General features: G+C 47.4%; 2 protein-coding genes across 3 annotated transcripts in view; one reads left to right on the top strand and one right to left on the bottom strand.

Annotated features, from left to right (window-relative positions):
• Positions 1–8,177: 8,177 nt before the first annotated feature.
• AHSA1 (activator of HSP90 ATPase activity 1) lies at positions 8,178–23,153 on the bottom strand. Its single transcript, XM_068254471.1, has 9 exons — positions 22,839–23,153; positions 17,247–17,437; positions 16,619–16,701; positions 15,986–16,103; positions 14,339–14,427; positions 13,960–14,085; positions 12,786–12,887; positions 12,492–12,543; positions 8,178–8,568 (listed from the first exon to the last, which is right to left on the bottom strand). The coding sequence occupies exons 1-9, from the start codon at positions 22,916–22,918 to the stop codon at positions 8,396–8,398; spliced, it is 1,014 nt and encodes a 337-aa protein (XP_068110572.1). The 5' UTR covers positions 22,919–23,153; the 3' UTR covers positions 8,178–8,395.
• A 306-nt stretch (positions 23,154–23,459) lies between these two features.
• Positions 23,460–24,448, top strand: part of VIPAS39 (VPS33B interacting protein, apical-basolateral polarity regulator, spe-39 homolog) — a 42,167-nt gene continuing 41,178 nt past the window's right edge. For both annotated transcript variants that reach the window (XM_068254472.1, XM_068254473.1), the window contains exon 1: positions 23,460–23,768. The gene's annotated coding sequence lies outside the window, so the exon portion shown is untranslated. The remainder of the gene's footprint in view (positions 23,769–24,448) is intronic.

Consider the following 24,448-nt stretch of genomic DNA (forward strand, 5'->3'; position numbering starts at 1 on the left):
GGGCTTCAGAGGAGCAGCTGCCTAAATACAGCATACAGTATGCAGTGCTCTGACTTCACCTTATGGTCACATCAGTTTATTACAAAGCCTTAGGGAGCTGCTAGGACACTGATGGTGAACCTTTCAGAGGCCGAGTGCCCAAACTGTGACCTGAAATCGACTTATTTATCACTGAGTTCCTCATGGCAATTTATATTGAATACTGGCTGCCTGGTATGTAATCCCCGGCCGGGCTGGGAGCAAAGCCTCTAACCATTTTGCCACTCCAGACAAGTTACTCCCATATACTTATAATGGTGCTTTGCCCTGACTTGGACATGTAGTTTACTATACCCGAATGTTTAGTAAATCAGAGTTTACTATAATGAAATACTGTAGATACAGCACATTGCCTGCAATGTTCTGCCCTGTGGTCACCAGTGACCACAATTGCAGAACATTGCAGGCTGTGTGCTGTATCTACAGTGACCTCAGATTTTTACAGCGTCCTAAGCTACATACACACGGGGGACAATTGTCCCCGTTGCATGCGCGCACGCGACCAGGGAGCGACAGCTGTCCACACGTCTCGCCAGAAAGGCAGAGACGCAGCGGAAGCTGTTTGTGAATGGAGCATCCCCCGGCCGGATGCTCCATTCACTCGCGTAGGTCTCCTGTCGCTAGCCCGCATACTCACGCGGGACTAGCGACAGTTCCGGTGAAGTCGCGGCGACAGCTGTAGCCGGCGATTGAACATGTCAATCGCCTGGCGATAGCGGCGACGGTTTGGGGCGCGTGCGTCATACACACGGGCAACCTGTCGCCGCAACACGCGCGTGCCACGTGGTTGCAGCGACGGCCGTACCCCGTGTGTATGGGCCTTTAGTGGAGCAGCTGCCAGAAAACAGCATACAGCGTTTGATGTAACCACAAGGTGGAGCCAGGACACTGGCTAATTAGTCTCAATGGAGCAGTTGATAGGATTTAGCATACAGCCTGCAGTGTTCTGGCACCACCTTATGGTCACATCAGAATATTACAGCGCATCGGAGCTGCTGTCAGAATATAGCATACAGTCTGCAGTGATTTGCCTCCACCTCGTGGTTACATCAGATTACAGCGTCTCCGTGGAGTAGCAGATAGGATGTACAGTGGAGGAAATAATTATTTGACCCCTCACTGATTTTGTAAGTTTGTCCAATGACAAAGAAATGAAGTCTCAGAACAGTATCATTTCAATGGTAGGTTTATTTTAACAGTGGCAGATAGCACATCAAAAGGAAAATCGAAAAAATAACCTTAAATAAAAGATAGCAACTGATTTGCATTTCATTGAGTGAAATAAGTTTTTGAACCCTCGAACAATAAAAGACTTAATACTTAGTGGAAAAACCCTTGTTTGCAAGCACAGAGGTCAAACGTTTCTTGTAATTGATGACCAAGTTTGCACACATTTTAGGAGGAATGTTGGTCCACTCCTCTTTGCAGATCATCTCTAAATCCCTAAGGTTTCGAGGCTGTCTCTGTGCAACTCTGAGCTTGAGCTCCCTCCATAGGTTTTCTATTGGATTAAGGTCCGGAGACTGACTAGGCCACTCCATGACCTTAATGTGCTTCTTCTTGAGCCACTCCTTTGTTGCCTTTGCTGTATGTTTTGGGTCATTGTCGTGCTGGAACACCCATCCACAACCCATTTTCAGTTTCCTGGCAGAGGGAAGGAGGTTGTCGTTCAGGATTTCACGATACATGGCTCCGTCCATTTTCCCGTTAATGCGATTAAGTTGTCCTGTGCCCTTAGCAGAAAAACACCCCCAAAGCAAAATGTTTCCACCCCCATGCTTGATGGTGGGACGGTGTTTTGCGGGTCATAGGTAGCATTTTTCTTCCTCCAAACACAGCGAGTTGAGTTAATGCCAAAGAGCTCTATTTTGGTCTCATCAGACCACAGCACCTTCTCCCAGTCACTCACAGAATCATTCAGGTGTTCATTGGCAAACTTCAGACAGGCCTGCACATGTGCCTTCTTGAGCAGGGGGACCTTGCGGGCCCTGCAGGATTTTAATCCATTGCGGTGTCATGTGTTTCCAATGGTTTTCTTGATGACTGTGGTCCCTGCTAATTTGAGGTCATTCACTTACTCCTCCCGTGTAGTTCTAGGATGCTTTTTCACCTTTCTCAGAACCATTGACACCCCACGAGGTGAGCTCTTGCGTGGAGCCCCAGAGCGAGGTCGATTGATGGTCATTTTGTGCTCCTTCCATTTTCGAACAATCGCACCAACAGTTGTCACCTTCTCTCCCAGCTTCTTGCTAATGGTTTTGTAGCCCATTCCAGCCTTGTGCAGGTCTACAATTTTGTCTCTGACATCCTTGGACAGCTCTTTGGTCTTTCCCATGTTGGAGAGTTTGGAGTCTGCTTGATTGATTGATTCTGTGGACAGGTGTCTTTTATACAGGTGACTAGTTAAGACAGGTGTCCTTAATGAGGGTGACTAATTGAGTAGAAGTGTCTAACCACTCTGTGGGAGCCAGAACTCTTAATGGTTGGTAGGGGTTCAAAAACTTATTTCACTCAATGAAATGCAAATCAGTTGCTATCTTTTATTTAAGGTTATTTTTTCGATTTTCCTTTTGATGTGCTATCTGCCACTGTTAAAATAAACCTACCATTGAAATGATACTGTTCTGAGACTTTTCATTTCTTTGTCATTGGACAAACTTACAAAATCAGTGAGGGGTCAAAATAATTATTTCCTCCACTGTACAACCGGCAGTGTTGTGTCTCCACCTAGTGGTCACATCGGATTATTATAGAGTCTGAAATAGAAAAAGCCTTTTTAAATAACTTTTTTTTTTTTTGCCATTTTGCAATAATTAGAACTTTCCTGAGCTGAAGAACTTCAGAGACCTGCAAATCTGTATGGTATTTTAATAACTGTCTGTTAGGGCTCTTTCACACTAGGAGCTGATCCGTGCATTTTGACGGATCGCTCCTAGGATGTGTTTAGAAGGCGACATGAAAGTCTATTGACTTACATTAGGCAAATCGCTCCAGAACGTTACACTGTAACGCCTCTGGGAGCTTGTAATCTTCCAGTGCAAGCAGTTTCCCATCGGGTGAATTAGAACTAGTGCTGCTAATGCGCGTCAAACCGCAACTTCCCAAAGTCATGCTGTAATTCATAACACATCAGGAAATCTGGTTCATGCACGCGTTATCGAATGTGAAAGAGCCCTTAAAGAGAACCCGAGGTGGTTTCTAAGAATGGAACCACCTCGGGTTCTCTTTAAAGTGAATGTTTACCGTTTTTAAAAACAAAAAGTCAGATACTCACCAAAGGAGAGGGAAGGCTCGGTCCTAATGAGCCTTCCCTCTCCCGGTGCCCGGTCCCGCGCAGGATCCCCCGTGGCAGTATTCGACCAATTCGGTCAAATACTGCCACTTCCGATACTGCCACTTCCGCATGCCTTCGGGAGCTTTCGGAAGGCTTCGGGAGCACTCGGGCTCCCGATGACGCGGCCGCTCCATACTACGCATGCGCGAGCGCCCTCTATGACGCACTCGCGCGTGCGTAGTATGGAGCGGCCCGTCTTCGGAAGCCCGAGTGCTCCCGAAGACCTCCGAAGTCCCTGCGGCAGCGGACGCGAACGGGGGAGCCAGCGCAGCACCGAGGGCACCGGGAGAGGAGAGGGAAGGCTCATTAGGACCGAGCCTTCCCTCTCCTTAGGTGAGTATCTGACTTTTTGCTTTTAGAAACGGTACCCATTGGCTTTAAAGGACCTCTTGTCGCGAAAATCTTAAAATTTCAAATACATGTAAACATATACAAGTAAGAAGTACATGTCTTCCAGAGTAAAATGAGCCATCAATTACTTTTCTCCTATGTTGTTGTCATAGTAAGTAGTAGAAATCTGACATTGACAGATTTTGGACTAGCTCATGTTCTCATGGGGGGTTATCAGGGTTTTCTTTATTTTTAAAAGCACTTAGTGAATGGCAGTTGCTCCGCCCAACTGCCAAATAAGTGTGCAGCGAGCAGGGAGGCTGGCCAGCATCATTGTATAAATCTTTTTCAGGGAATGTCTTTATAAAGAATAAAGGCCATGCTAAGAATCCCCCATGAAGAGATGGACTAACCCAAAACCTTTACTACTTACTGTAAGTGACAGCAGCATAGGAGAAAAGTGATTTATGGTTCATTTTACTCTGGAAGAAATGTACTTCTTATTTGTATGTGCTTTAAATTTTAAGATCTTTGCAACACTTCCTCTTTAAGGAGAATGCCTCTCGACACGTTCTTGGGTCATATCAGCCTATTGCAAGGATTGGTTGAAGAATGAGTTTTGGATTGTATAATGTTTGCTGTATTTGATAAAGCAGTGAGTCTTCCTGCAACCCCCATGTGGTGGGAAAATGACTCTTTACAAACTACACTTGGCCAGGGCTACTGCTTCCAGCAACTCAGACCCTTCAGTTAGCTCCTCCCCTAACCCCCTCATCAGTTTACCCCCCTGCGGAGGACATAGTTGGCTGGACACCGGCTCTCTGAGTGGGCTGTCTGTGTCATGTGATTTATCACATCATGCAGTTCTGTCAAAGCCAGAGACTGCCCCTCCTCCATACAAGCCACTAGAGTGGGGGGTGCCAAGACCAATAGGAGGGAGAGATGAATAAGTGAGAAAACCGGGGAGGATGGAGGTGTTAGGGAGTTGAAGGACCACACGAGCAAAAAAAGTAAGCAGTTAAAATGTTACAGAACCAACAGATTTTGGGCTAGTCCATCTCATCATGGGGGGATTTTCTGGGTTTTCAAAAGCACTTCCTGAATGGCAGTTCAACTGCTAAAATAGTAAAATGTTAACCAGCCTCCCTGCTTACTTGCACACTATTTTGTCAGACTTAGCAACTGCTGTTCAGGAAATGCTTATGAAAACAAAGAAAACCCTGAGAACCCCCCATGAGGAGATGGACTAGTCCAAAACTTGACAGTTCTGTCAGATTTTAACTGTTTACTTTTTTGATGAAGAAGCAGTTAGGATCGGAGCAGAAAGGGGGGTGCAGAGGACACTAATAACACAGAGAGGATCCACAGTGACATATACAGATTGGCAGCAAATGGACCGCAGCACAGGAGTAACTAGACAGATGAGATGATTAGATCAAGCCCACCGCGCACATACATCCAACCATAGAGTGGAGGCCATCGGTAAGCAGCACCGAGCAGAAGATGTAGGATTAGATCAGGCCACACCCACCACACTCACATCCAACACTAGAGCGGGGTACATTGGTGAGCAGATTGGGATGACATTACACAACTAGGAGGGTGACTAGCACCAATCACTGTAGGCCAGCACAGCGTAGGACCTTCTCTAAGAGTCTCCCGTGACAAGGTGGGCAGCTCACATTCCTGGTGGACAACTTTTTACCAACTAGATTAACCAAAGGACTCTTTATGTAAGTATGTAACAGAATAACTTTAGGAAGAACAAGTAACTGAAAACAAAGGTGAGAGCATTTCTAGTTATACCTGCAGACAGACCTCTAGTTTTCTATCCTTTCTAAGTATCAGGAATTAGCTTGTCCATCAGGTCTGACCCAGAATCCCGGGTTTTGGGGGATTGGTTAGGAGTTTATTGTATTTACAAAGCGCCAACATATTACACAGTGCTGGACAATAAATACAAAGGATGACAGACAACAAGGTTATACAACATACGACAAAGCTATGCAAGGCAAACATGGTATAAAATACATGATCGGGCAGTTTTGGGCTGGTGAGGTAGGCCAAGTTACAAGTACAAGGAACACACGATCATGTAGAATACAGTAGAGAAGGGAGGACCCTGCCAAAGGCTTACAAGGGCAGGGGAGATGAACACACTAGAGCTGTAGAATAAGTGTTCAGTGGAGCGTTACTGTGTAGTAGGGAAGTGGGTAGGCCATCTTGAAGAGGTCAGTTTTGAGCAGGGCTGTGGAGTCGGTCCAAAAATCCACCGACTCCGACTCCTCAGTTTAGGATTCCACCGACTCCTCTAATTTGCATATTACAATTTTGTTGATTAAAAGTATGTAATATGAAATTCGTCTCTTTACTGCCAACGCTTAGGAATTTTACAAGACAACTGAAGTGAGAAGGTTATGTAGACTACTATATTTATTCCCTTTAGACTAAAACTAGTCCTTGGTAAGAGTACTTGTAAAAGGTACAAACCAGAACAAGAACATCTATCAGGCCCTAGGCAATGTAAGTGTGGGTACATGTAAGAATGATGTGCAGGTACTCTGCAGGGGAATGAGGAGATTCTTCCTCTATTACACATTCTTCATGCACAATCTGAACCAGGTTTATGGGTGACAGACAACACCTCTGTGTTCAATGTGCACAACATTCTCAGTGGATTCCCTGCAGCTCTGTGGGGAGTGCATATGTAGAGTATAGTACTACTGTGTAACAAAGTAAACCTGAGACAGATGAAATTAAAGTTTTATACATACCTGGGGCTTCCTCCAGCCGCCTTCAGGATAATCAGTCCTTCGTTGTCCTCCTCCACCACCTGGATCTTCTGCTATGAGTCCAGGTACTTGAGCCAGTCGGGCGTAGTGCGCATGCACACACTCCGCCGCCAGGAGCATACTACACCTGTGCAGCACTATTGCGCAGGTGCAGAATGTTCCTGGCTGTGGGAGCGGCATGCGGCCGGACAGCGCTGACTGGCTGAATTACCAGGACTCATAGCAGAAGATCCGGGTGGTGGAGGACAGCGAGGGACTGATTAGCCTGAAGGGGGCTGGAGGAAGCCCCAGGTATGTATAAAACTTTACTTTTCATCCCTCAGGTACCCTTTAATTTGTAGTCACCAAACCAAATTTTAACAACATATCAAATTATTTGATTTCATCAGCAAAGGGAGTGCATGCATTTGCATAAATCAGCATCAGTGCAGAATTGTTTACATCTCATTGACCATCTCTATTAGTGACACAGCTACACATCAGGCTTTATTCTTACAGCATAGATGTTATTTAGTATATATAAGAGATTCCTGTGTACACATCATATATACAGTCACAATCAGATATGTATATCTGACCTTAAAAATACGGGGACTGCTTTATTGAAGCAGCACAAGTAACTAATTTTGATTGGTTTATTTCATTTTTCTGGACTAAGCACAGCTATTACTATATATACATTATTTTTAATGACTATTATCTGAGAAATAGAACATTTTATCAGATTTTCTATTTTAATTACAGTTACAAATTCATTAGGAGTCGGAGTCGGTGCATTTTTTCCCGACTCCGACTCCAGGCACCCAAAATTGCCCGACTCCACAGCCCTGGTTTTGAGGGCTTGCTTGAATGTGTTAAAAGCAGCGGCAAGTCTGACAGGGGGTGGAAGGAAGTTCCAAATCATGGGAGCAGCTCTTGAGAAATCCTGCAGGCATGCATGGGAGTGGGAAATGTGTGTTGCAGTTAGGTGAGTTGCATAGGATTGGTGCACAGCAGTGATGCACGGTATGAGTGGCACAAGTATGCTGAGCAGCACAAGAGATGCAAAACCTGAGCCTGCTGCTTCCAGAGTGCCTTATCATCACCTCTCCTTACATAAGGACATCACTGAGGGACTGTTACGGAGGTGACATTCTATTAAAGTGGTATGAAGCATTTCTTCTCTATTCTAAAAAGATAAATTACAGTGTAAAACCTACAAGGAGAAAAAAAAATGGAAGCAGAAAAGACATTCTAGAGGTGCCCATACATGGTACAATAATAAAAAAAAGTTCAATTTTCACATTTATTTAACCAAAACGATCGAATGAAAGTATAAAAATATTTTTTCCAATCAAGAAAAAAAAAAAATTTTTCAATACCCGATCAGACATGTTGGAAAAATCTTTATATCGCGCTTTTTCTCCTGGCGGACTCAAAGCGCCAGAGCAGCAGCCACTAGGGCGCGCTCTATAGGCAGTAGCAGTGTTAGGGAGACTTGCCAAAGGTCTCCTACTGAATAGGTGCAGCTTACTGAACAGGTAGAGCCGAGATTGGAACCCAGGTCGCCTGTGTCAGAGGCAGAGCCCTTAACCATTACACCACCCAGCCACCCACAAGGTAGGAAACAAGGTTTTTCTTAAAAAGGTAGTCCCTTATGAAGGTAACCCTACCCCCTTCCACGGAAGAGCCAGACTGGCAGCTCAGATCCATAACTTACTTTATTGATGTCACAATATACATAGTGCCGGGCAGGCCGACCTGACCATATACACAACCGTACTCCCCGGACATTGGGGCTCAGTGCAAGCAAACATGAAGACTCCCCTCCCCCACATTAAATAGCAATTTCAGTCCACAAGACAATAGTTTATTTGTACACTATAAAAAGAAATATCCCCCCCCCCATCCGGACACACCCTTATAATAACATCGCCCCATAGCCAAAGGTCTGTTTAATGCCATCAAAGTAATATCTCTTCCAGCCGTCCTTGGTGTGCTGCTCTTCGCTCTGCGGAACGCCCCGCGCCTCCATCTGTAGCTCAGTCTCCCCGCCATTCTCCGAGAGGGTCAGTGTGATGGTGGCGTGATGTCCTGTGAGGGGGAAAGACATATACGTCACATGCGTGCAGCATGTAAGGAGAACGCCAGCGCATACCACTAAGGCTGCATCTGAAATGACCACCAGCTCAGTGTGCAGCACCTATATAGACTCTCTGCACACTTCGCATTCAATTCAGATGCAAATCATATGCAAATCTGCTACTACTTATCATGCACATGATAAGGAGGTAAAGTACCTCCTAGTTTAATAAATGTTAGCACTTGTCTTGGATGCAGGGCATGCATTTTTCAGTCTGGCAGAGGCGGTGTATGCCTGTGCAATTAACCATTCAATTGCAACATGTGTTTAGGGATGCGCAGCCTTCCCCCCCCCCCCCCAACTTTGTAACTATGTAACTGTCAGGTTAGCTGCTCCCAGCCCCTCCTCCTGAGTTTCCTGTGTGCATGATAAGTAGTAGCAGATTTGCATCTGAATTGAATGTGAAGTGTGCAGAGAGTCTATATAGGTGCTGTACACTGAGCTGGTGGCCATTTCAGATGCAGCCTCAGTGGTATGCACTGGCGTTCTCTTCGCTGTTCTACCAAATGTAAGTTACACATTTCTCTTGCTTAGCTGCTCCCGAGGTTTTAAATTTAGGTTAGGTCACTTGCCCGGAGGTCTGCCTCACCGTGGCGCAAGTGTCTAGTATAATATAGTTTGCATGCAAACCTTATTGGAAGCTAAAGTACCTCCTAGTTTAATAAATATTAGCACTTTTCTTGGATGCAGGGCATGCATTTTTCAGTCTGGCAGAGGTGGTGTATGCCTGTGCGATTAACCATTCAATTGCAACATGTGTTTAGGGATGTGCAGCCTTCCCCCCCACCTTTCCTTAACGGTGCAGCATGTAAGCCAATAGCAGCTCACCAATCAGGATGGAGATAGATGAAGTTCTTCTGTCTCTCAGGAACTCCACTTATAAGATCTGTGCACCTGAGGATTCCCAGCTCTGGAAACCTGCCACGCCCATTACCTGGGACTGCTGGATCTTCCCAGAATTCATAGCTTCCTGGCTCTGCACTGCTGCCAAAACCTTACCAGGGACTAACTAACTACCCCCCCATTTCTGCTATGTGCTGGGGGCATCAGTGGGGAGAACTGTCAGCCTAGGGACTACAGACAGTCAATGAGATGCTAGTAATTTACAGCTCAAATGCAAAGGTCATGCTATTTGTATGCAGCCAAGGCGAGATTTATACTTTTAATGCCCATAGGCCAACTTTCCTGGTGATCCCTTTCTTTGAGCAGCTCCCCTCTGTGTTGTTTCCCATTTGCAGCCACTCTCTTCAAATTACAGCCTCCTTCCTCATATGTAGCAACCCCTCTTCCATGTCCAGCTGCCTCCTTTGGGCTGCAACCTCCCAAGGCCTGGGCCTTTGTGGCCTCTTCAGAAATCCAGCCCCGTATACAGCTTCTTGCCCGTTTGGCCTAATTTCAAGCCACATACAAATTTACATTAAACATGCATTCAAGGCGAAGCATGCAAAGCGACTTCACTGTCTGCTGCCTGGATGTGGGCGGAGTTTACTCCCTCCTCCCTGGGCTGTGTGTAGACAGATCTGGCGGGCTGCCGAGTTCAGGAACATACTTCCAACCAGAACTAGGACTTTTCATATCACTTTCCATTATGTGATTGTTAATTGATCAAAGCTTAAATCATCACGGGCTTGTTTACACCTAGGGCGTTTTGCGTTTACGCTTTTAAGAATAAATACATTGTATTTTTGCATTTTCCGGGTCAAAGAGTTCACTCTCGGAAAGACAGCACTCCTTGGGAGGCGGTGACGGCGCAAAGCGTTAGCTGAAGAAAACGTGGAGTTGCCAAGAATGAACTTTGCATGTATGGCCACACAGCAGTTGCTGTTACCAGGGCTGTGGAGTCGGTACAAAAATCCACCGACTCCTCAGTTTAGGATTCCACCGACTCCTACTCCTAATTTGCATATTAAATTTTGTTGATTAAAAGTATGTAACATGAAATTCGTCTCTTAACTGCCAACGCTTAGGAATTTTATAAGACAACTGAAGTGAGAAGGATATGTAGACTACTACATTTATTCCCTTTAGACTAAAAACTAGTCCTTGGTAAGAGTACTTGTAAAAGGTACAGACCGGAACAAAAAACATCTATCAGGCCCTAGGCAATGTAAGTGTGGGTACATGTAAGTGTGGGTACATGTAAGAGTGAGGTGCAGGTACTCTGCAGGGGAATGAGGAGATTCTTCCTCTATTACACATTCTTCATGCACAATCTGAACAAGGTTTATAGGTGACAGACAACACCTCTGTGTTCAATGTGCACAGCATTCTTAGTGGATTCCCTGCAGCTCTGTGGGGAGTGCATATGTAGAGTATAGTACTACTGTGTAACAAAGTAATCCTGAGACAGATGAAATTAAAGTTTTATACATACCTGGGGCTTCCTCCAGCCGCCTTCAGGATAATCAGTCCCTCGTTGTCCTCCTCCACCACCTGGATCTTCTGCTATGAGTCCAGGTACTTGAGCCAGTCGGGCGTAGTGCGCATGCACACACTCCGCCGCCAGGAGCATACTACACCTGTGCAGCACTATTGCGCAGGTGCAGAATGTTCCTGGCTGTGGGAGCGGCATGCGGCCGGACAGCGCTGACTGGCTGAATTACCAGGACTCATATCAGAAGATCCGGGTGGTGGAGGACAGCGAGGGACTGATTAGCCTGAAGGGGGCTGGAGGAAGCCCCAGGTATGTATAACACTTCTTTTCATCCGTCTCAGGTACCCTTTAATTTGTAGTCTCCAAACCAAATTTTACCAACATATCAAATTATTTGATTTCATCAGCAAAGAGAGTGCATACATTTGCATAAATCAGCATCAATGCAGAATTATTTCCATCTCGTTGACCATCTCTATTAGTGACACAGCTACACATCAGGCTTTATTCTTACAGCATAGATGTTATTTAGTATATATAAGAGATTCCTGTGTACACATCATATATACAGTCACAATCAGATGTGTATATCTGACCTTAAAAATACGGGGACTGCTTTATTGAAGCAGCACAAGTAACTAATTTTGGTTTATTTCATTTTTGTGGACTGAGCACAGCTATTACTGTATATATACATTATTTTTAATGACTTATCTGAGAAATAGAACATTTTATCATATTTTCTATTTTAATTACAGTTACAAATTCATTAGGAGTCGGAGCATTTTTTCCCCACTCAGACTCCAGGCACCCAAAATTGCCCGACTCCACAGCCCTGGCTGTTACAGGTGATCATGCAGCTGCTTGGACATCTAATTATGGGCACATTGCTGTGTATAGGGGGCCCCCCAGCAGGCAATACATCACTGGGCATGGCGCACTTTAGGTCTGAATGCGGACGGATGTGATGAATGTTTGTTAAGAGTAGCCCAAGCTTCTTTATCTATATGCAACGCTGGGGTTCTGTCATGCTCCACATCGGGGAGCATAAAGGTACAACACATCTCTGACAATTAATCTGTGCACAAAATTAAGCTAAAAAATATTGTTTTCAAAGCGTTAACTTCCTGACTTGCATCAGGAAGTGAAAAAAGAAAGATCGCTCTGCAAAAGCGCTTAGAAAAACCACTTTACACAGAATTGTAGCACGCAGGTAAGCGCCAGGAGGAGGGGGGGGGGAAGAGGAAAAACTCAATCGCACAAAATGCGTCCGTCAGCAATTTCGATTTTAGTTGTGAACAAAGCCCAAGGGTACTTCCACCAGTGTTTTTTTCCCAGCACAGATTACATGGCTACTAAATTCAGGTGGGAAAGAAAGCACTAATAGACCACTCACTAACCAGTGGAAGTAGTGCCAACACACACATACACAAGCAAGCAGAGACCACCAGAGAGACTAGGCTACCAATCAGAGGAACACAAAAACCCACAATATCCCACCTGCTGGCCAAGTCTTGAACCTCCAGGACATGACTATTCGCTTCTCCGACTCCTGCAAAACACAAAGGAAGATATCAGTGTAGTGTGGAGATTAGTGCCAGCTAGCAGAGGGGCAGATAGCACCACCTGAAAAACAGAGGCTGGCAGATTTATGAGAGCTGGGATTTCTGTGCCCCCAGTCTGCCCCATTCACAAAAGCTGGGGATTTTTGTGACACACGACACAGGCAGTCTGCGTCACACCCAAGAAAAGCTTCCCCTCTACAGCAGGCCAGTAATGACAAATCACACTTACCAGTTCCACAAACTCCCCGCTGACATTTCCTCCCAGCAATTGGAATTTGCCGCCCTTTTCTGCTGCTACAATGGCCGGTGCATGTGTAAATCCCTGAACCAGCTGCAGAGGAAACAAAAAAACGTTATTAACACAGACAAACAAGGGGAGCGATCTGGCACTGACAAAGGACTAAGACAGGAGGGGGCAGCAAGGAAAACTTCCAGTTATGGTTAGGAAGCAGGCTGGGATGGGGTGAAGGAGCAGAACGCTGCGAAGTAGATGCAAAGAATGGGTGATGGTTAGGCCTGAACGATTTTAGGAAAAAATTGAATTGAGCGATTTCTGTCCGAAATTGCGATTTCGATTCGATTCACGATTTACTTCAAATCAAGCTCTGTTCCTCCTCTTTGCCGGTTTGTTCCCCCTCTGTCCCCCTGTCTCTCTTTGTGCCCCCTTTGCCTCTTTATGCCTCCTCTGAGTCTCTCTCTTGTCCCCTTTGTGTCTCTGTGCCCGCTCTGTTTCTCTTTGTGTCTCCTCTGTCCCCCAAGCTGCGTCAGTTCTGGACATAGCTTCAAGCATGAGTCCAGCGATGGCAGTCTATCCACTTTGCCTCCTGCAGGCTCTAATGCATGGAATACTTCCTGTATGTCATGTGACATACAGGAACCCGGAGTTTTGCCAAGCACGAGAGCCGGCAGATGGTGATAGAGGATGGACAGCATTGGACTCGTGCGGAAAGTATGTCCAACGCTGCGGTCCGCACGCGCCGGGACTTTGGGGAAGTTTGAAGCCACTTCTTTAAACTTCCCCATGTGGAAATGACGGGATCGCGATAATTGCCGCTTTGACGATTCCGAAATTGTGATCTTGGTGATCACGATTTCGATTTATCTTTCAGGCCTAGTGATGGTACACGATACTGCTAGGTAGAGGCAGGGAAAGAGTAAAGGTACAGGAATTGGTAGCAGTTGGGTCTGAAAATGGGAGGAGTTAGGACAGGCAGTGGTGTTAGGGTGAAAGTACACAAGTGGGTTGGGTAACTGAGAACAGGAACTTCCCATTGCCAATACCCCATGCCACAATAACCATCCACAGCCCAGACCGCCTCCTGGTCATAGGCACACAAGGCTCAGCTCCACCCCCTCCCCCTTTTTGCAGCAAGTGAGCGGTGGCGCCCTCCTGTGGACATTACCTCCTGGCAGGTGAGAACTCTGTACAGCTCCTCTGGTGACGTCATAAACATCTCCTTCATGGAGAACTTACACGTGGGGATCTTCACGCCGGTGTTCGGACAAGTGGAAGATTTTGTGTTTTGCGTCTAATAAACAGGAAACCAGATAGTCACTTCCTGTATTTACAATCAGGGATGGTGAAGAAGATGCAAATTATTCCTAAATAATCTAGATTTCATGTAAATGTATGCAGCCTGAAAATAAACCACTCACATTTTGCAGCGGCCTTATTCCACTAGTCCGTTTTAAAGCTGCATAAAATTCGGCATCAACTCAGAACGACTTGCATCTCATTTGCAATAACCAGAAACTGCCAACGTGTCACATGACGGGAATTACCTCTTTTGTGTGGGCTTTCTTCTGCACGTCGGTGGCCGCCGTGTGGGAGACGCCATTGGCGGCCGGCAGGATCATTCCTTGGGTGAACTCTGGAATAACAAAACACTGGGCTGAATACCAATAAATGAGAAATGGATTCTATACACAATACAGCTGGAGCTCAAGAAAGATCAGCCACATCCGCTCACACAGAGGATTCTGGGTAATCAGTAATGCTTACCTTCGCTTTTTCAGGCTGCCGATCCAAGTATACATTTCCCCATAAGCTTCAAAGCGTTTGTACATTTATAGTGACATTTGTTGAAAAGTAGGCTCTGATTAACAATGCAACATACCTGCATTACCAGTTGTTCCTCTGCTGTAATGTACTATGAAAAATACTGGCATCTGTATCACAGTTTACACAAAGAAATAATTCAACACTAGCCCCCGTTCAGTGTGTGCTGAAGTGCAGGCAAGTTTTGCAAAGCGATGATAAGTAGTGCAAACAATTTACAAGGAAAGGCACAAGCTGTGAAGACTAATCTCTAGCAGTGATAAGTAAACAATGCAGCTAGTTTACGGTCATGATAAGCAAGATAAAAGCTTACATCATACAAAACTGGGGTGACAAGCTGAGGCATTAAAATGGTGCTACAATCGGTAATGTGTACGTATCACAGAATAGATCAGGGCCTGTAGAGCAGGGGTCCCCAACAGTTTTCAGCCCGGGGCCCGCTATCGCAACCAAACTTTTCTCTGGGGCCCGGGGATAGTGGCGGCAGCCACCCCCCCCCCTTCTTCCCCGATTTGGAGTGTAGTATATAGGTAAGTAGGTATCTAGGTATAGTTGCCCCCAGTATAGGTAGCTAATACAGTTGCCCCTGTAGAAGGACTATAGTTACCCCAGTATAGCTAGTACAGTTAGCCCAGTATAGCTACCCCGTATTGCTAGTATAGCTACCCCAGTGCAGCTAGGATAGGTGTCCCCTCCCCCCACGGCCACCGCTCCTGTTACCTTATGAGTTGGCAGCCGCTTCCTTTCTTATATGTCCTCATAGCCCCTCTCCTCTTTGCAGCATCTTCAATTACAGCATTGCATCCAACAGTTGCAGTAAGAAAGGGAAGGAAGTGGGATAGCGGCTTCCTGTAGCGGCGATATGCATCGCCGTTACCATGAGAACCGCTGCCCTGCTTCCTTCCCTTCCTTACAGCAGCCGTGAGACGCGATGCTGTAATTGAAGATGCTGCAAAGAGGAGAGGGGCTACGAGGACATATAAGAAAGGAAGTGGCCGCCAACTCATAAGGTAACAGGAGCAGCGGTCGCGGGGGAAAAAGGCCAGACCCGCCCGGTGGTTGGGGACCCCTGAGGAACTCCAGTTAATACAAGCTCAGTGCATGCCGCCGTATTCCACTGATCATCGCTCAGAAAAACAGTTTCCATGGTTTATAGTACAGATGGTAAAGAAGATGCTACTGAGTTGATGCCTATTGATGCAGCCTCTAATGGCCATATACAATGGAGGGTGAGGTCAGCGCATGCCCTTATGCCTATATACCATGGTGGGCGAGGTCAGCACATGCCCATATATAACATTTTGGGCGAGGTCAGGCCATGCCCTGATGTCTATTTACCATAGTGGGCGGAGTCAGCCTCAGAGTCTCACCTGTTCTAAGTGTGGAGATGTATTGCGCAATGGCTTCTCGCAGTCTCTGAACGCCGTCCCTCCGCATCAGCTCTATCAGTCGGGTATCAGGCTCATCTTTCGCCAGGGATACTCTGATCTGCAGCAAGCACAAGAAGCAGCTGTCAGATAAACCTTGGAAATGGAGGCTAGCTTGATACTAGGAGGAAAACGCAGCAAGTACAGGTAAGGGCCAAGCAGGAATACAACCTCAGGGGTGGAGACTACAATTATGCAGGAGGGGGTGGGGCACAGGCAGGAGTAAAACCTCAGGGGTGGAGACTAGTTATGCAGGAGGGGGTGAGGCACAGTCAGTACTGGTGAGTTCAGGCAGGACTATAACCTCAGGGGAGGAGATTAGCGTTATGCAGAGGGGGCGGGGGCACAGTAGAGGTGAGGATCGGCAGGAGTGTAACTTCAGAGGTGGAGACTAGTTATGTAGAAGGATATAGGGGAGGGGGAATAGTTAGTACAGGTGAGGCCAGGGGTGGGTTGGGGGAAATTTTTATAAACCAAATTGATTACAAGTTATGATTTAGAATCTACAGCTGTAAACCTAAGGGGGTTACTGTGATTTGTACTGTATATTTGTCTGTATATGCAGACAAGTCTTACCTCCACCTCACTGGGGTCATTCTCATCGGAGAGGTTGGGGATCTCTACGTGTCCTTTATATTTCACCCCTGCACTTGTTTCGCCTGCAAACACAAAGCACATGACTGATTACAGACTGGGCAATAACCCCACCCACCACACAACTGATTACAGGACAATAAATTCAATTACCACATGACCAATTGCAGGGCAAGAACCTTACCTACCACCTCAGACTACAGGTAAATAACCCCACCTACCACATGACCAATTACAGGAATATCACCCTGCCCGCCACATGACCGATTACAGGGCAAGAACCCCACCCACCACATTTAGCCTACCATGGTAACCCCACCCACTGTACTTGAAGAAAGTGGGAGGGGATAGACAAAATGGCATGACTTGTTACATGAAGGAAATTATGGTGGGTGGAGAATATGCCTACCCGCCCATGCCCTGATGTGGTGCTGCACAATACTGCAAATGTTCCCATCAGGCTGCCAGGAGGCGCTCTCCATCATGTAGGATTCTACCATGGCCCCCAGTTCCTCAGGCATTTGCTGTCCCCTATACCCACCCTTGTGCGACCATAATACCTTCCCCCGGGACAGCAATGCCTCAGTCTGGCATGGAATTACACGCTCACCTGTCCAATTTAGCTTGACGTCCCATTCATAGAAGAAGATGAGTTTGCCTTTGCGGTTGTTGATGGAGGCCTCTCCGTCCAGCTTATTGACCTCTGTCACCTCACAGGAGCCCTCCTCCCCAGTCACCCTGACCGCCAGAAACAGCTCCTTCAGCTTGTCGTTAGACCACCCCGAAGCGTCCCTCTCCGTCCTGCCAGGAGACACAGATAATGGCATCAAATCAGACCAACAGAACCACACTGGGGACATGTCACAACCAAAACCGGTAAGAGGAATCCAGTACATATAACAAGGACAAGTGGCACTTAAAGAAGGATCAGCAGATCTGGCCACATACAACGTAGACATTCGAGACGCGAGGACAATTTCACCCCAATTTCTACATCTAGCCAGACAGTATGCCACACATGATTGAGAGGCGAGGTGACATCCTGACCACAGTCACCTCCTCCATAGCTGCAGTGATCAGAGGACAGCCACAAGCACCCCTGTGTCCAGATTGGTGCAGCCATGACCACTCCTGTGCTTATGCTGGTGCAGCAATGACACCCCTGCGCCTATGCTAGAGCAGTGGCACTCGGATGGCCGCTGCACTAGTCAGACCATAGAGGCTATTTATCATACGCTACATGAACCCAACCCACCTGTGTGGGGTGTGGTGACAGTGCTTCTTCTAACATGGGAGTTTGATACACACATCGCGAGGATTTTAACCTCTTGAGGACCATGGTGTTAAACCCCCCCTAGTGACCAGGCCAATTTCAGTTTAATTGGCCACTGCAGCTTTAAGGCCAAGCTGCAGGGCCGAACTCTGCACACAAGTGACCCCCCCCCCCCCCCAGAACTCTCTGTTGGTGGGGTCTGATCGCTCCCCCCATTTTTTTTTTTTTATTTTTTTTTTTACAAACATTATTGTTTGTTTGTTTTTTAAAAAAACACTGTTTCTTTAAAATCTATCCCTCCCTCCAGCCAGCCAATTATGGCGATCGGCTGTCATAGGCTTCTGCCTATGAGAGCCGATCGCTCTCTTGTACCCCAGAGGGACAGCCGTGTGACACGGCTGTCCCCAGTACAGCGCTGCTGCTGATTGCAGCGCTGTACATGTAAATACACAGCGGTTTCGCCGTGTAACAAGGCGGAGCTCCACTCCGCCCACCAAGCAGGGGATGCGCACGCACCCTGCGCGCGATCTCCTGCAAACTGCTGCCTCAGGACTTTACGCCAATCGGTGTTAGCTGGTCCTGGGGCTGCCGCCGCGGCCACGCCCATTGGCGTGACGCGGTCGGCAAGCGATTAAGAGTAACCAGGGACAGATTGAGGTTTTTATTTCAGTTTGCTTTGGACTGAGCACCATTGCTATTTTGACAGCTACATTAGTGGACTTTAAAATGGAGTCTGAGCTGGAAGAAAAAAAACAGATACTTACCTAAGAAGAGGTAAGGCTCTGGGGTCCTATAGAGCCTTCGCATTCCTCTCCTCCTCCCGTCGTTCCTGCGCTGGCTCCCCATTAGCAGAATCAATGATCTCTTCCGCTTCAGGAGCACTCAGGCTCCCGAAGATGGGCTGCTTCATACTGCGCATCTTGCGCGTGTGCAGAGACGCCCGAGTGATCCCAAAGACTTCAAAAGCCTCACGCAGCAGGAGATTTAAATGGAGGAGCCTGTGGGGGAACGAGGGGATGAGGAGAGGAAAGGGAAGGCTCTATAGGACCGAGCCTTCCCTCTCTTTAGTCAAGTATCAGTATCTTTTTTTTTTTGCCTTCAGATTCTCTTGAAAGCATACTGGGAGTTTGTTTTTTTTAAGCGTAGCAGAGACGAGTAAAGTTAAGTTTTATACATACCTGGGGCTTTCTCCAGCCCCATCCGCACGGATCACTCCCATGCAGGCGCAATACTATTCTGGGCCGGAGAGAGCGCACTGCGCTTGCTCAGACTGGCCGATGGTACGGGACCCAGTACCGGACCTGGAGAAGACTGAGGAAGGTGGCATGGAAGCGATTGGTGGGGATGGAGGAAGCCCCAGGTATGTATAAAACTTTTAACTTAACTCCTCTTTGGTTTCCTTTAAGAACAAAGCGCTGTTAACCTCCTTGCCGGTTATCCCGAGCTCAGCTCGGGGTAACCTGCCGCGGAGGATTCCTCAGGCCCTGCTGGGCCGATTTGCATAATTTTTTTTTGTTACACGCAGCTAGCACTTTGCTAGCTGCGTGTAACTTACGATCGCCGCCGCTCCGCGCCGATTCGCCGCATCAGAGGGTGCCCTCCCCGAGACCCGTGCGCTGCCTGGCCAATCAGTGCCAGGCAGCGTCGAGGGGTGGTTCGGGACTCCCTCTGACGTCACGACGTCGATGACGTCATCGCGCCCATCGCCATGGCGACAGGGGAAGCCCTCATGGAAATCCCGTTCAGAACGGGATTTCCAGATGGGTATATGCGCCGGCGACGATCGGCGCATTCGGGGGGACGCCGCAGGGAGGGGGGGGAAGCATGTAGCTAGCGCTAGGCTAGCTACATGCTAAAAAAAAAAAAAAAACACCCTCCCTGCCGTGCGCAGCAAATTTTTATAACGGCAGGGAGGTTAAAGGACATACGGGACAAGATGTGTAAACCTGCACCATACTAATTTAGTCAAATACTGCTACCGGGTGAGCCAGCACTGGAACGAGGGGACCAGGAGAGGAGCCGGAAGGCTCTATAGGACCCAGAGCCTTCCCTCTCCTTGGGTAAGTATCTGTCTCATTTTTTTAAATTCGGTTCCCATTCACTTTAAAGGCATGCCCATGAGAGGTGCTCGCAGTTCCTTGAAGCGAGAGATTGCCATAATTTATTTCCTTTTATACAATACCAGTTGCCTGGCAGTCCTGTTCACCATTCTGGTATCAGTGTCTGAACCACACCTGAAACAAACGTGGCTATTCTTGTCAGAAATCTGCTTGTTCAGGGAGGGTCTGTGGATAAAATTATTGGAGGCAGCAAAAATCAACAAGACTACCAAGCAACTGGTATGGTTTAAAATTAAATAAATGTCAGACTCCTTGTCCATCTCACTTCAGGTTCCCTTTAAGTTTTCCAGTGTACGGTCATTTAGAGAAGGCTTGGGAGAAAGTGCTGTGGTCAGATGATCCCAAAATAGAGCTCCTTGGCATCAACTTGAACAGCCGTGTCTGGCAGAAGAAAAATACTGAGTATAACTTAAAGAACACCATCACTAGACAAGAATCATGGGAGTGGAAACTTTTTGCTTGGCTACTGTTTTTCTCCGACCGGTACAGAAAACAGCATTGAGAGGCTAATGAGCCTGAAAGTTTTGGATGAGAAACTCATTCTCTCTGGCAGAACACTAAAGATAGGTCTTCTAGAATGACAGTATGAGACAAAACATGCAGTACCTCCAAGGAAGCACATTAAAGGGAATCTGAAGCTTAAAAACCCAAAAAACCCAAAACAGATACTTACCTAAAGGTGTCCATTCACGGTACAATAAAAAGGTTCAATTTTCCCATTTAACCGACCAAAACAATCAAATGAAAGTTTAAAAGAATCTTTTTTTTCAATCAAGAAAAAAATAATCTATTATCCCGTTTTTTTTTCAATAAAAAAAAAAATCAGATTGGACATGTTGGAAAAATCTTTATATATTCGACCTAATGGAATAAATCGAACAAAAAATGAAAAAAAATTGTACCATGCATGGGCACCATAAGTAGGGTTAAGGCTCTGGCTCCTATAAAGCCTTCCTGTTCCTCTCCTTGTCCTATCTTTCCCCCGCAGTCTCCCCCATGGGTCGGAGACTGCTCTCTTCCCCTGCGAGTGGGCTTTGGAAGCACTCAGCCTCCCCAAGACCGGCCGCTCCACACGGCGCACACGCGAGCACCCTCTTACCCATGTGCAGTACAGAGCCCCCCGCACTCAGGCTCTACAGGACCCAGAGCCTTGTCTTGCCTTAGGTAAGTATCTTTTTTTTTTTTTTTTTGTAATTACGCTTCAGATTTACGTTAAGGTCGGCCTAGGCAGGCAGTCTCTAAATTCTCACTCCTATGAAGCTTCACATTGCCAAGCGGAAGCCAAGAAACCTAAAGGATTTAGAGAGTTTCTGTAAAGAGGAGTGGGACAAAATACCTCATGGGCAAACCTGACCAACTACAAGAATCATTGTACTGCTGTTCTGGCCAACAAAGGCTTCTCTACCAAGTACTAAGTCATGCTTTGTTTGCTTGGGGATCAAATACTTACTTCACTCACATATGACATGATATAAATCAATGGATTAATGTATAACTTTAGTGAAAGGGATGTGGAGGCGGCTATATTTCTTTCATTAAAAAAAAAAAAAAAAAAAAACTGTTGCCTGGTAGTCCTGTTGATCTTTCTGTCATCAGTAGTGTCTGAATCACACACCCAAAACAAGCATGCAGCATAGGATACAGAATAGCAGATATAGTGGATGTATATATGCAATGGGGAGGGACTGTTACCAGTGCCAGCAGTATGCAACACAGTGTAGACAGTGATATATACATATATAGCATATTATGGGGAAAGGGGTCTTACCAGATTGCCAAACACTGCCTGCCTTAGTGACGTATGTGTCATATGGTCTCTTTGACTGGGATGAGCTTGGTGCTGATGGTGTGCACAGCAGTGTAGAGGATTACGACGTTGCAAGGTGGACGGCCATACATTTAAAAGCATGTGTGCTACTGCTGAGTAAAATGTTGACGCTCACTGAACATGATATTTTGAGTAGGATACTGTGAATCTATTTGGACAAGCACTGTTCTTTCTGGTTTACCAAGGAGGACTCTATGATATGCATTGACTGGCAGCTTGTGGCGATCACTGATTGACTTCCACTGTGCAAGTTCTGCAGTTGTAGCTGGCATCTGTAGGCAGATTCTACCTAGTAGCTCGTTTTTTTGATTGGCACCTCTGGTATAAACAGTAATAGATGTGTGTGAGTTTATAGCAGGAAAGGGGTGCCACTAGTGCCAGCAATATACAGCACAGGATATAGAGTAGGAGGTATAGTGGATAAATATATATACACATGGCTATATTGATAGATATATGATGGGGAGGGGGTCTCACCAGTGCCAGTAGTACATATCAGTAGATATAGACTAATATCGATTGATATATGAAGGGGAGGGGGTCTCACCAGTGCCAGTAGTATATAGTACTAGTAGGTATAGAAGCTATATATAGATGAAGGGGGAGGGGTTCTCACCAGTGCCAGTGGTATATAGTACTAGTATGTATAGAGGCTATAGATAGATTATGGGGGAGGGGCTCTCACCAGTGCCAGTAGTATATAGTACTAGTAGGTATATAGAGGCTATATATAGATAGATGATGGGGGATGGGGTTCTCACCAGTGCCAGTAGCATATAATACTAGTGGGTACAGAAGCTATATATAGATAGATGATGGGGGAGGGGGTCTCACCAGTGCCAGTAGTATATAGTACTAGTAGGTATAGAGGCTATATATAGATAGATGATGGGGGAGGGGGTCTCGCCAGTGCCAGTAGTATATAGTACTAGGTATAGAGGCTATATATAGATAGATAGATGATGGGGGAGGGGTTCTCACCAGTGCCAGTTGTTGACATTAGTAGCGTCGGCTCTCTGCTCCACAATCCAGCGCGGGTCTCCTTCTCCCCACTTGGCCATGTCTCTCTGTCCGCAGAATGTGTCACCAGTCGGCACTTTTATCGGCCGTGGAAGTTACTAGAAGAGCCTGGAAAGCCGGTAGATCCGCCCCCAACCCCGCCTTTTCCTCTTCACCTTCCATCTTCCCGGAGACCGTCCAACCTCCATGTATTCACGCAGGTCGGGGGACTACAGCAGCATGGCGCCATGAGGTCGGGCCGCCATCTTATCGGAGACCAGATCTGCCGTTGTAATGTCAGAATGGGCAGCCCGGAAGCAGCCTTCCTCACTGAGTATCACGCATGCTCAGTGGGAAGTTAGACATTATTTACCTGAAATATCTCCGCTTCCGCACCACGTACACTCCCGAAATTTTCAGGGGAGCCAGGGGACCCCCAGATCTAGCTCTGTGTCGAATTGCAGCCCCCTAGTTCCCGAGATAGGTTTGCTGCAATCAGTCTCGGAAACCAGCGGGGCTCGGGGGCTGCAATTCGGCACAGAGCTAGATCTGGGGGTCCCCTACCCCCCCTGAAAATTTCGGGAGTGTACGTAGTGCGGAAGCGGAGATATTTATGACGTTTTTCGTGGCTGCACAATTGAATGGGTCGCAGGCTCCTACTGCGCATGCGGGGATGCCCAATCTGCAGGGCTGCCCATTCTGACACTACAACGTCACAGTGACCCAGCGGGTTACGTGACGTCGCAGCCTGACTGCTCTGTGGGAGGAGCGGCGCGGGTGACGTCACCTGTCTTCAGGATCAGCAAAGGGGCAGGAAGTAGAGCGGAGCAGTACAGCGGAGTGTGGACTACAATCCCATCATTCCGCGGGGCGGACTGACAGCTGATACTGGAGGACAAATATGGTGGAGAGGTGAGTGCAGCATCAGTGCAGAGACTAGCTCCAGAGGCTCTTACCTGCCTGTACCTCCCCTCCTGTCCCTGCCTCTACCTCCCCTCCTGTCCCTGCCTCTAACTCCCCTCCTGTCCCTGCCTCTAACTCCCCTCCTGTCCCTGCCTCTAACTCCCCTCCTGTCCCTGCCTCTAACTCCCCTCCTGTCCCTGCCTCTAACTCCCCTCCTGTCCCTGCCTCTACCTTCCCCCCTGTCCCTGCCTCTACCTTCCCCCCTGTCCCTGCCTCTACCTTCCCCCCTGTCCCTGCCTCTACCTTCCCCCTGTCCCTGCCTCTACCTTCCCCCCTGTCCCTGCCTCTACCTTCCCCTCCTGTCCCTGCCTCTACCTTCCCCTCCTGTCCCTGCCTCTACCTTCCCCTCCTGTCCCTGCCTCTACCTTCCCCCCTGTCCCTGCCTCTACCTTCCCCCCTGTCCCTGCCTCTACCTTCCCCCCTGTCCCTGCCTCTACCTTCCCCCCTGTCCCTGCCTCTACCTTCCCCCCTGTCCCTGCCTCTACCTTCCCCCCTGTCCCTGCCTCTACCTTCCCCCCTGTCCCTGCCTCTACCTTCCCCCCTGTCCCTGCCTCTACCCTCCCCCCTGTCCCTGCCTCTACCCTCCCCCCTGTCCCTGCCTCTACCCTCCCCCCTGTCCCTGCCTCTAC

This window comes from Hyperolius riggenbachi, chromosome 9 (genome assembly GCF_040937935.1).
Source record: "Hyperolius riggenbachi isolate aHypRig1 chromosome 9, aHypRig1.pri, whole genome shotgun sequence".
NCBI classification, from domain to species: Eukaryota; Metazoa; Chordata; class Amphibia; order Anura; family Hyperoliidae; genus Hyperolius; species Hyperolius riggenbachi.